This window comes from Gallus gallus, chromosome 18 (assembly GCF_016699485.2).
Source record: "Gallus gallus isolate bGalGal1 chromosome 18, bGalGal1.mat.broiler.GRCg7b, whole genome shotgun sequence".
In the NCBI taxonomy this organism is placed as follows: Eukaryota; Metazoa; Chordata; class Aves; order Galliformes; family Phasianidae; genus Gallus; species Gallus gallus.
Window position 1 is genome coordinate 8,108,165 of NC_052549.1, and position 12,566 is coordinate 8,120,730.

General features: G+C 36.2%; 1 protein-coding gene across 5 annotated transcripts in view; it reads left to right on the forward strand.

Moving 5' to 3' along the window:
* CEP112 (centrosomal protein 112) overlaps positions 1-12,566 on the forward strand; it is a 139,941-nt gene that overhangs the window by 23,895 nt on the left and 103,480 nt on the right. For all 5 annotated transcript variants that reach the window (XR_005840589.2, NM_001282178.2, XM_040649448.2 and 2 more), the window contains 9 exons: positions 1,076-1,162; positions 2,947-3,046; positions 4,223-4,341; positions 5,433-5,576; positions 7,947-8,101; positions 8,438-8,567; positions 9,507-9,599; positions 10,534-10,593; positions 12,033-12,112. Coding sequence is in view for 4 of the 5 variants with exons in the window: in NM_001282178.2 (NP_001269107.1) it covers positions 1,076-1,162; positions 2,947-3,046; positions 4,223-4,341; positions 5,433-5,576; positions 7,947-8,101; positions 8,438-8,567; positions 9,507-9,599; positions 10,534-10,593; positions 12,033-12,112 (968 nt within the window). In the remaining variant the exon portion in view is untranslated. The remainder of the gene's footprint in view (positions 1-1,075; positions 1,163-2,946; positions 3,047-4,222; positions 4,342-5,432; positions 5,577-7,946; positions 8,102-8,437; positions 8,568-9,506; positions 9,600-10,533; positions 10,594-12,032; positions 12,113-12,566) is intronic.

Sequence of the window (12,566 nt, forward strand, 5' to 3'; positions counted from 1 at the left end):
GGATGACTGCCTTGGATAAGTCAAAGGAGTGAAAATAGGAGCAGGATGGCTTACAGTTATTGGTTCGTTTGGAGTTTGTCAGCTGAGGTGAGAAGCTGGGCCATGCAAAACTGAGAATGCGAGAGCTGTGAGGAGGTGGGCACCTGCAAGGCAGGTGGACCTCAGCGCTGCTCTTGGATGTTGGCAAGAGACTGCTTTGGGGCCTTCTGCTCAGGTTGTGGTCCCTCCTGTGTGACGTGGTGGGTTGCTGGGATGTGCCATGGTTTGGGAGCTTTTCTGGCAGCTTTGTTGTCTGAATGGGAGGAACAGCAAAAAGCAGAAGTGTGGAACAGCCTGGAGCTGAACCAGAGGTGCCACTTTCACTTTGTGGATACTCTGGGAACACAAAATACCTTTCATATTTGCAGTCTCAGGGTAAGCTGTAAAGGCAAATATGCAAGAAATTAAAAATACTTTTAAGACTGTAAGTGATAAGCAACCAAGTGTCACTGCTGGGACGAGGTAAGTACCCACCTTTGAACAAACACAAACAGCAACAGGAAATAGATTTGAACGATGAAATTCAGCAGCAATTTTAGTCCTGTTATGAGTAACCTTAAAAAGGAAATGTGTTTATAATGAGAGATCTCTGAATAATAGAGAACAAACAAAAATAAACGTGCATCTGGGCTAGATCTTTGTGTAAATGTAACACCTGCCTGATGGTGAAGGCACGCTTCCCATACTTGGTGTATTAACATAAATATGAAAAGCTTCATTCTTAAGTGTTTATTTAGATAAAAGATGATAGCTTTTTTGGGCAGTAGCAGTTGTTTTTATTGCCAATGAAAACATCTTACCAATTCATTTTCTAAATAAATATTTTAGGTTGGGGCCTTTTGTAACTGCTTTATCAGATAAACAAGAAAATGCTGGAAAACTGAATACTGATTATTTTTCATAGCAGATATTTGTTAGGGACTTCCCATTGCCTTCTGAAAGACACCAGTGAATTATTTAAAGGTTATGCAAAGGTCACTGTGATTTATTCTTTATTTTAATCAAGTTGTTTATTTGTTCTATTGTATTTTTAAAGCTAGACATGAAAATGAAAATGATGGAAGGTAAATTTCATGAAGAAAGACTTCAACTACAGCAGAAGCATGATTCTAATGTTCAAAAGGTAAGAACTGTTTTTATTTCTTTCCAGGAACAATATCTAGGGCAAAATAATAGACAATTTGATTGTAATAAATTGTTTGCAATTGTACTTAAAGTAATCAGAACTCTGAGTTTTCCTTTACATTAAGATTGTAGGTAACAGTTTGCAGAAGCTGATATGAATGTGGAATATTATAACGTGAACTTAGGAAGTGGGAAATGCTTGCAGGAAGCAGATGAAAATACAAGATGGGGTGGGGTTTTAATTAATTATTAAACAAGACAACCCATGTTTGGAGCCTTGCAGCCTCTGTGGATTTGTGTGCTGGTGAAATGATCAACTTGTGATTTTTCTTTTAAATAGAAGCTACTTGTAGGAAATGGTGCAGAAAAATACTTAAAGGAATTTATTTTTTATGGCCAAAGCGTAGGCTGGTCTGTAAACAGTCTTCATTTATATTATTGCATCATTAAAGCTGCATGTTCCTTTTAACTCTCTCAGCAATAAAATGCTACCAGATATACATCCCTCAGCTTAAGTTGGATTTGTCTTTATTGTATTGCATGACACCACCTTTGGGGAAGATTTTAAAAAAAAGACTGTCAGACTGTAATGTTACCTTTAACACCACCTTGTAAATGCATGGGGTCAGACTGAGTCACTAAGTGCCTTCTGAAGGCTCTGATCCAGCAGTGCAATGGGAGCCAAGCGTGCAGGAGTACCATGACTTATCCTACTTTAAGCTCTATGTTTCTGAGTATCTCAGTTTTGTTTCTTAAGTCTGAGTCACAGACTGGGAGGAAGTGAGTTGACACAACACTGTGACACATCAAAGCCTCCTGAAAGGATGTGAATATTTGGTCAGGTGCGTTTTTGGCTCATCTGTTCTCCATGTCTGCGAGCAGAACTGGCTAGCAAAGATGAGAGAATAAAGGAAACAGCTTTGTGAGAATAAGAAATAGTTGAAATGCTTTCTCATCCCTTGAGTTGTCATCCTTTTCTAACTAATGTTAGAATTCCATCTTTTGAAGTTGTTTAATAATATTGGATGTTTCGGAAAAGGTTAAATAGTGTTGTATTAATCTTTAAAGACACAAACCATTTAATGCAGATGGAATAATATTGCTTTAAGATGAAAGCTTCTGTTTGAGAGATTTGGGGCACTGCTATAGGATTTCTGTGGCTTTATTGTTTATCTTAAATGTGAAGTTTCAATTAAAATGGTATCTCAAAGTGTGCAACCATTCAAACTTTTTTCCACCGTCACCGTGTACAGAAGTGTAAATGTGGTCACACCTCATGGGCTTGGTCTGGGACTTCACTGAGAACAATTGTTTGTAAGAGTCTAATGAAGTTCACCAGGGATTCAAGCATTTGGTAGACCTGCTGAGAATTTTAATGCTTTTAAGTAGTATTAGGCAGTATAAATTGTAAAACTGAAATCATTTCTATTTGCAGCAGTAGCACTGGGAAACTTCCAAATTCTTCTAGAACACTACCTGAATTTTTGTCTTGTAATTGCAACACTGGATTTGCCCAAATTTAGTAGAAAACAAAAAGATCCCCCTGAAACATGGAAGCCCTTTTTAATCTGCTCTAGTGCCTGCTTTTATCTAAATCAGTCCTTTGTTTATGGCTTGGCTGTCTCAGCTATGAAAATTACTTATTTCGTTGCTTACCATGCAAGATCTAAGTGTACCTCAAAGGCAGTTCCTTTGACAGGTATCAGTGTATATTACTCTGTGCACTGGTTGTGGCTTCAAGCTTTCAGAAGTTTGTTACAGTGCTGTGAATCTTCACTGCAGATTTTGGATCGGAAGAATGACGAAATAGAGCTGTTGAAATCCCTCCACAAATCCAAACAGAATGAAGCTGAGGAGACAATTAGAAAACTGGAGAAGAAAGGTGATTTTTTTTTTTTCTCTGTGGTTGGTTTTTATTTTATTTATTTAGTTTTGCATGGTGATGTTGTACTACATCCTCTCTGTGTCCCTTCTAGGTACAAGCGTACTTTCCCTCTTCGTTTGCAGGTCTTGCCCTTGTTTTTCTTTTAGACTTGAGAGGCTTGTGTGGTTGCCTTTGCTGGTTGTCTAGTTGCCAAACCAAATTTTCCAAGAGACAGTGTGACCTTATGTTTAATGCTCAGTCTTTTATAAGCATCACCGAAAAAAATCTTCTTTGATACTGAAGTATTTTGACCACTTCTTCCAAACTTTTGGAATCTCTGGTTCAAGGTTAATTTATTTATACATTCAGTACATTTTAATCAAACCACAATGTATTATTTATTTAGGTCTATTGTGGCAAGAGATTTCAGACATCAGTAGTAGTCTTGAATGCGTTGTAAGTATGAAACTTGGCCCATCTGAGTGTGGCTTGTCAGCAGTTTCTGAATATTACTTTCTTCTGAATTCCTTGGAGTGTATTTATGCTGTGGATGGAACCACAATGTAAAATAATACACAAGTTTGGTAAACTAGGCACAGAGAGGGAGAGGGTTCCATGTATATTTTTACCTGCTCCCTACAAAGTGAATTGTCCTGCAAGCAATCCAGTGCTGCTGCTGGTAGCTGTCCTCAGCTGCAGTGGGTTACATTAGAGTCACCTGCACTCTTGTCAAGCATTGAAAATCATCAGTCCCTTCTGAAAAGTCAATGTGTTCCTGCTTTGTTTTCCACAGATATCAGTCTCTGTGCTCTTGGTGCAACCAGTTGCAATTTGAGTATTTTGGTCCTTCAGCCCACATGAGAACCTCTTTCTGTGTGTGTACAATATCAGGCTACAGATGCCTGTTTTCTTTAGATTCTATGGATCCTTTTTGATGTTTCTTCACTGCTACAGTAATAAAAACCTCACTGAAATATTTTCTAAATATAATAGAGAACACCTTGTACTATTTTAGTGACATAAGATTTAAGTACTAAGCTGTAGATCACACGCATTAAGTATTTTAAACAGCAGAAAAACATGAGGAAAGCCAGGTCAATTGGAAATTGTTGTAATCTGATTGTATCTGTTGCCAACAGTGAAAAATCCCAAGGGTCTCTCTCGAATGGTTGTTTATTTTCCTATTTTTGACAGTTCAGACCCTACTCCGTGAGTCACAAGTCATCAGAGAAGCAAAGGAAAAGCAGATTGTAGAATTAAAGAAGATGTGTGAGAAAAGCACTGAGTCTTTGAACAATGAGTGGGAGAAAAAGGTAATGAATAATGCTTCAAAATGAAAATGTACATCTGTGAGAATACATATTGTTGCTTTAAAAAAAAAATACAGAATAGAAATGTTAATCTTAGAGATACTTTCCTGTGCTGATTTTATTTATGTCAACAGTAGTCTCTTAAGGCTCTTCTTGCCAGCTTTTGCACACCCCCTGCCTCCTGCCCCCACCTGCTGGTTGCTCTACAACTTGGTCCCGGGCTCCACCTGGCCCCCTTGGTGAGCCTTGGGATGTATTAGGGAAGTGTTTATTTCTGGTTGACCTGGCATGGAATTTTAATCTCAGTAAACCTGCTCCTACCTGCTGTCACCACAGTTCCTTTGAACTAGTACTTTTGCATTGGGTCATGAATTCTTCAAGATATTTTTATGTACTGTTAGACTCAAGGCAGCAGCAAGGCAAAGAAAAGCATGTTCGCTGCAGTAGAGCTTCACCTTTGCCCAGGTTATTGTCAGTGTTTGTCTTGCTTACCCTTCTCAGATGTTGGAGGGTCACAAGAAGGGCAGAGTGACCTCCCTTGTAGATGAACAATGCTGCTTTATTTTTTGGGTTTTTTGCAACCCTCGCACTTAGTGATATTTCAATTTTTGTCTTATGGAAGAAAAATGGTAAATCTTGTCCTTTGTGCTTAAAACCTTGATGCTTCAGTGTTTCATTTTAGAGAAGTATTATTTTTCAGTCTGAGATCATCTCACTTTTTGTAGTTACACAGCAACTGTAACTGTCATCAGTGATGCAAGCATATATTGAGAAGGCTAATTAAGATGCTAATATAAACTCCAGTTTAACAAAATTATAGAAGCTAAATTGAAGCATTTATCTTATAGAAGATGGTAGTGTGAAGTATGATGGAAATACAATAAATGTTTTGTTTTTAAAAATATTTGTAAACTACACTATGAAGGGGTAACAGTAGACCTGTTAAGAGAGAGCGATATGGTTATGTTACAGAGGACAGGAATGTAGCCTTCACTTGTCAGTCAGGTGTTCTGTTGGTATACTATGATAATAGAATATTTATAAGTGCAAGTTTATATGCAGTTTATTATTTGATAATGCTTTTTGTGGTGCAGCTTCACAATGCTGTGGCTGAAATGGAAAAGGAGAAGTTCAGTATTCGGAAGAAGAACACGGAAGACATGCGGGAGCTGCTTGAGGACACCAATGCTCGTCTTAGAGAAATGGAGGAAGATTACATGGAACAAATAAAGTCAACTGTAAGCTTTTTGTAAACATGTCACAGCAGCAGGTGTATCTTGGAGTTTTGTGCTTTTTTTTAACTGTCTGTAAAACTCTATGAGCACTCTGGCAGTCTGGAAACACTATTTAATCACGTGTCTCAATCTTTTTGATCTTCATTTAGCTTTCAAAAGTATGTTGTATCAGTATTATTGGTGTCATAGATAAATGTCTGCTGGTGGATGATGATAAGATGGTGGGGGGAGATTTAATCATCAGCCTCAACTTTAGTCTCTAGGGAAGTGTAATCCTATGCCAAGCCTTTCAAGTGGATCTTGTTCCAGCATACAAGGTTTGTAATTATGTAAATTGTACAACAATTTGTAGGAAGGCATCATCACCCCAATCCGTATTGTTGAATTACTTTCTGAATACTTCTTCCTTCTCAATTTTTGTCTGACATGGAGAGAGACTGCTGAACATGGATATTGATTGGAAAGATTTCAAATCTATCTTTTTTTTTTTTTTTGAAAATGTAAGATCAATATTGAATTCTGTGTATCCTTCTGAGATGCCTTTTGTAGTGTTTCTTTATCTTGGACATCAGTTTTAACTTTTGCTTACCTAAAGATATATTATTACTTTTATTCCCGTTCCTTTTACTGTGTGTCTAAGTGATGTTCTTAGAGGCAAAAATCATCTATTTGTGATGACCATCGGTTTGACAAATAGAAACAAGTTCTTCCCTGACTTCAGAATTACATGAACACACTTGATATAACAGTCCCATTTAAGTGGGAGGCTGTGTTGTGGAAAGAGAAAGTCCAAGGAATTGAATATGACAGATAAAATAATTCAATGTGTAAACAATGTAGAAAGCAAAGAATTAACAAGAAACCTAGAAAGCATGCTGTTCTTTTTATCAGTGTTGAATGAGTGAAAGGACAACGTCAAAAAACTTTATTCCCTTATTAATGAATGTTGAATTTAAAAATTAGTATTCAGATCATGTCATAGGTAACAGTAAATACAGAGAAAAATGGACACAGTCTGTCAGCAAGATTGAATTTAAGAACCATCAAAACTAGACAGATCTTGCTGAGCAGCTTCTGATTTAATAATTAAACAAGGTAGAGTTCAAGGCAGGGCTTAAGATGAAAGACTACCCTGTCACTGGAAATTAGTTTTCTTTTTTTTTCCTCTCTCTTGGTTGTGTTCTTTTATTTTTCTTTCTCTTTTTTATTTCTTTGGTATTTCATGGATTTCTTCTTCGAATTCTTACATTGTCAAGGATGCCATTGCTGTTAGCAAGTGAAATAGAGCGATATAGCTCATAAAGTGGGATTTTGTACATTAAACAAGTATAAATATTAACTTCCTGAGGGCGGGACCACAGGGAGGAGTTATGATGTTTGGCAGTATATCTGTGTGACTGATTGTAAAGAAACAACCCAACTGACCAAACTGACTGAGCTGGCTTTATACTGATAGAAGAACTGTCTGTCCTATTTTCACAAAACATCTTAAGTCTCTTGCCAAAGTTCAGCTGCCCACTCTGACTGTATGAGGTTCTTGCTTTACTACAGGCTCATGTAGATGTTATATGGCAGCTGGGGCACTCACTTCTGAGGGCAGATGTTGGAGGTGTTTTCATTTTACTTTAGCAAAGAGTGAAAATACTTTTCCACTTCCCTCATATTCGGACATTTGTTAATACAGAAATAACAGTATGTACATCCTGGAGGGCAGCTGTGTGTTATTTTATGACTCTAGCCTCCTGTGCAATTCTTCAGTCATTTCTGTGCAGATCAACATAAGTTTAGGGAAGAGTGGGAAGTAGTTGAGTAGAAGGGGCAAGTAATGAGAAACTAACTGCTCACTTTTAGAACTGTTCGTATTAAGAGTTGACATTAAGGGGGGAAGATATTTGTAGTTTATTGGAGGACATTCACTGTAATTAAACAAACATGGAATCATTAAGGTTGGAAAGACCAATAAGATCATCTAGTCCAACCATCAACCCATGCCTGTGACCACCCTGATGCTCAACTAGATAAAGTTTGCACTGTTCATGCATCATCTCTATTATAATCATCCTTATATCCTCAGCATCTGTACCTGTTGCTGTATCCTAACTCCTCTTTTAAAAGATTTGTAACTTAGAAATTGCTCGTGCATATTGTTACATATACTGGAGAGGTCACTACTCTTTTTAGTTATTATTTTGGTGAGGTTTTTTGTATGTATATACAGCATAGAATTTACTATCATGATTGATGATAGCTTTGCTGTTTTAACCCTTGTCTCTTTGGTCACTGAAGAACCTTATTGCTCAAGGCTACTGGATAACAACAGGGGGGTACACTAATTTATTCTGGTGGTTTCTTAACAATGGCCTACTCTTTCAGAACCAGACGATCAAAAATCTGGAGGCTCGAGTGCAACAGTTGATGGTTGAGGCTGAAAACAGTAATTTACAGCGTCAGAAGTTATCACAGGAAAAGACTGAAGCAGAACAATGTTACCAGGCAGCGTGCTCTGAACTTCAGGAAATGAAAGCAAGGTAATTAAGTCGTGGTTGCTGTTTTTAACATTGCTTTTGGAGGTTCCATATTCTTCAAACTGTAGTTGTTTTCATTTAATAACTCAGTGAATGATCATTTGCATTAGTGCATTGTCATAAAAATCTATTAATTGATGTATAAAATCCTCATTTTGGACCTGACCCAAATGACCATTGTAAGTGTTGTATCTCCATTATTTGTAAGCATTTCATTCTCTTACAAGGCGCACGTGGTACAGTCTTGAAACTTGAAAACTCTGTAAAAACTGATGCTGAGCATGTAAGATACCGAAACATGAAAGCTATTCCCATATTTTTTTTGCTTACTACTTACAGGCACAAGTTGTTTCTGGAAGGCAAAGACCGTATTGTACAGGAATATGAGGAGAGCATTCAGCAACTACAGAGTAAATATGATGTTGATATAAATGTTATGAAGCAGGAGCATGCTCTCTCCGCAGCTAAGGTACGTTTCCATGTATATATTTCATTTAAATGTTGTTTATTTTTGAAGTGGTCTCCTCAGTATAAATAAAATGCATATGAATAAATCCAAGAAATGTTCAGTTGCATAAGTTATTCATGTGTGTAAGTATAAAACTTAGTGTTTTATCTTTTCATTCCCAAATTTGACTGAAGATGACAATTTTGGGATGTATGTGCAAGTGGTATTTCTATAGCTGATACAGTAAGGTGCAATTAATATGCTGATTTTCCTTGTACTTGTGAAAAAATTCTGAATGCCAGAAGACCTCCACACACTTAAAGACCTAGGGCTCTTATAAGGCCTCTTCAGTAAGCTGAAAGTCCTCAAAGGAATGTTGAGGGAAAATATTTATTCCCAGTAATAAAGTGTCTTGCAGGTTTCTTTAATATGGAACATTGTTTAAATATTTATGTATTTAAGAAGATATTCTAGAATTTGGTGAATGTATATTCTGCCCAAAGTGTAATAAATCTGTTTACATAAAAACATCTTTCGGACTGATGTCTACCAGTGTGCATAGGTAGTATATGGAATTTATTCTAATGATGATATGAAATATATGTAGAAAATGGTAATGTTGTAACTGAATCCAATAGTCTTCGGAACAAGATAGATGAAATCTTTTGGATTTTTTTGTGGAATTCTGGGAGCCTTGATGACGCATTGGTCATTTCATTTGCAAGATTTCTTTCTTTTAACTGTTGGTACCAAGTTGATGCAAAATGTCTTAGTTGTTATGTGGTTATCTATGCATTTATAAGTTCACCAGAGGGACAGATGTGAAGTATCTGAAGTTGCAAACTTACACTTCTTTTTCTAGGCACCTTTGAGAAGTGACTTTAAAATGGCAAAAAGATGTATCTGTAGAGCTAATGGGAACACAAAACAAAAATTCTTTCTTCTGTTAAATCCTTGCAGGCATCTGATGTGATTGAAGAGTTACAGCATAGTGTGTGTCTATTAAAACAACAGTTACAAGCTTCAGAACATCAAAGAGAGCAACAACTGAGGGTGAGCCCTGAACTTCTCACTCAGGAATGACAGGCTCTTTTTATGTTTTCCCACTGATCTGAATATTTAGATAGCTATACTAAAATACTTATTATACAACGTGCATCCTCATGTATTTTATTCATATAAATATAGAGGGTGTAAACTTTTCCATAAAGCGATCTCATCTCTTCTTACTTTTTTATGGAAAAGAGAATTTTCATAGTACCTTTGTGACTTTTTATCTTAATTCAGGTGTTTTAACACGCTTTAACACCATAAGCATGTATCAATGTGTTATAAACATGTCAAAGAATGCAGTTATGCTGATTAAGAAAAACTTTTTTTTTTGCTGCTTTCTAACAGTTCAGCTCAATTTTTATCTTCCAGCAGACACTGATTAATCCTTCTATTTCAGGTTGATGAGTTCCTTGTCTGTACTGTGTATCAATCCTGTTCAAGTTTTGGCATCTATTCTTCCCTTGTCTTTTATTTCACTGCAGATATAGTACAAAAAAAAAAAAAAAAAAACATTTTAGTAGCTCAGGAGAGCAAGTTACTTTTTCTCTTCAGCACCTTGAATGGTACCTTTCAAGATGGTATTGCTGTGGTTTTTGCTGTTGGTTGTTGGGTTTTTTGTATGTCAGAGAGGGCTGCCACGAGTTACAATATAAGAGTACTTCTTGCATCTTGAATTTATGAACAAGGATCTAGACCTGTAATCTTAAGTCTTTTTAGATGCCCTTCTAAGCTAATGAAATACTAAATATAATAGTGTCTTTTCTGTAATTTAAAATGAAAGCTACAAGTCAATCTTAAAGTATTGCTTAGTGATGATATAAAGAGGATTTTTAACTCTTACGACTATTCTGGGTGAGTTTAAGGACTGCTTTGAAATGAAATAACATCACAGCTTTATTTCATTTGATTTAGAAGCACACTTCTTCATTTGCAGGATCAAGACTATAAACTTCAACAAGACAAGCTTCACCTAGAGAGTGTATATGAAAAACAGGTAATGATATAAGGCAAATATAACATATTATGCTCTTCAGGATTCTGAAATGCTCCCCAAAAGTGAATTTTGTGCAGAACAAGGATATGCGAACAGTGAACCCTAAGACCCAGTCTGAGAAATAATTAGGTTTCAAATGGGAATTCAAGATGTAAAAATATTTAGCACATGTACAGCACCAGTGTTTTGAAAAAGGAATGCATGCCATTTAACTCCTTTTGAGGGGAATTCAGCTTAGAGGGTTACAGTACTGTCAGTGCTCTTTAGTATAATTTTTTTCATTATTTTGAGTCTGTCTTAACTATTGACATCTTAAAGTGTGGGTATGGTATAAAACCATAAAATGCTATAGATTGGCCCATAAAACACTAAAACCAAGCTTGCCTTCAAGTAGAGGAATCATGAAGTCTCTGATGTAATCTGTTCACTTAAGCACATACCCATTATCTAATAATCTTTATTGGTCTACAGTGGCTATTGCCTGCTAGGATATTTAAACATCAAACAAATAATAGGTAGTAACCCTAAATGTCACTGTTTGATTAAATGTGCTTATCTGCTGAATCAGGAACCAGTTAGGCTGAATGGTTTTACAAGCAAAGGAAACACCTGCTTTTTATAAATAATCTACCACTTGTTTTCCAAACATTCAGCTAAATGTAAGAACAGTGATAGATTATTGCTGAGAGCCATTCTTGAGCCAGCTTTTATATACGTGTGTAACTTAGCCAGGATTGGGAGTACCTTCTTCACTCTCTGAACATCCCATCAATATTGAGGCTTTTTGATATGATCTAGGTATTCAGGATTTTGGACATTAAACACCTATGTAGAACTGTTTACAGTAGTGAAATTCCATAGTACCATTATTAGGGAAAAAAATCATGGCACCTTCAATTGGGTATGTGCCTGTATTTCAGTATTACGTTTCCTACACTTACAAGCTTAATATAAGAACAAATAATGTCTTTTAATAACTTAAAATGTAACATTGCAAACGGTTGTAGATAAATAAAGGAATTCCTATGCTCCTCATCCTTTAAAGAAAAACGTGGTTGGTAAGTCACATCGTGACAGCATTCCTAAGCAATCCTAAAGTAAAGCAAGTTCTTGCACTTAATCTGCCTGTGGAAAATGGTATTGTGTAAGCCTATGGTTTGCACCATACTAAGGGAGGTTGCTAAATTGAAGCAGCTTTCCTCATCTGAAAAATGCTTTGGAAACATCTGTTACTGGTTATCGAGTTAGAGAAGTAGGAGTCAGATTTAATTCACTGTTTGTTGCAACTGTATTGTTTTATAGCAAGATGCATAGATAGTTGTCTATATCAGTACTAAAGAAATATTTTAAATTCTAAAAACTATTTGTTTTACATAACTTTTTTTATATCAGGTTTTGTTTTACCTAAAATATGATTATTTTTGTCCTTCAAATGGTAGATTCTTGGCATCCAGAATGATCTTGATAAAGAAAGAGGGGATGCCCAGAAGAAAATTCACAAACTGGAGGAGGCTTTGAAGTAAGTGAATCTGAAATAATTGTTGAAACTTCTGTAGATTTTTTCAGTCAAACTTAGTAAATAAGTATATGCTTAGTGTTGTCTGACCACCTTCTGATAATTGCTCTGAGTTCTGTTCCCATTGTAAAACTCTATCTTCGGGATTTTAGCCAAAAGAGAGAGAAAAAAACCAAACCACCCAAGTTTTTCATTTTTTTAAGTGGAGGAACAGAATGAGATTAAAGCCAGTGATTTCAGCTGATCTTTCCTTGTCAAATAAATGAAACCATCTTCAATTTAGAAAGGATGTGTAACAGACAATCTACGTGGAAGATGAGTTGCTTTGGACTATTTTGGAGGAGAGCATGAATTTGAAAAATGTTTATTAGAGCCCAATGTAATAAATACTGGTCTGCTGTGTTGTGTACTGTGCTATCTCCTGTTTGATACTTAAGGTATTTATGATTTAGGAGAA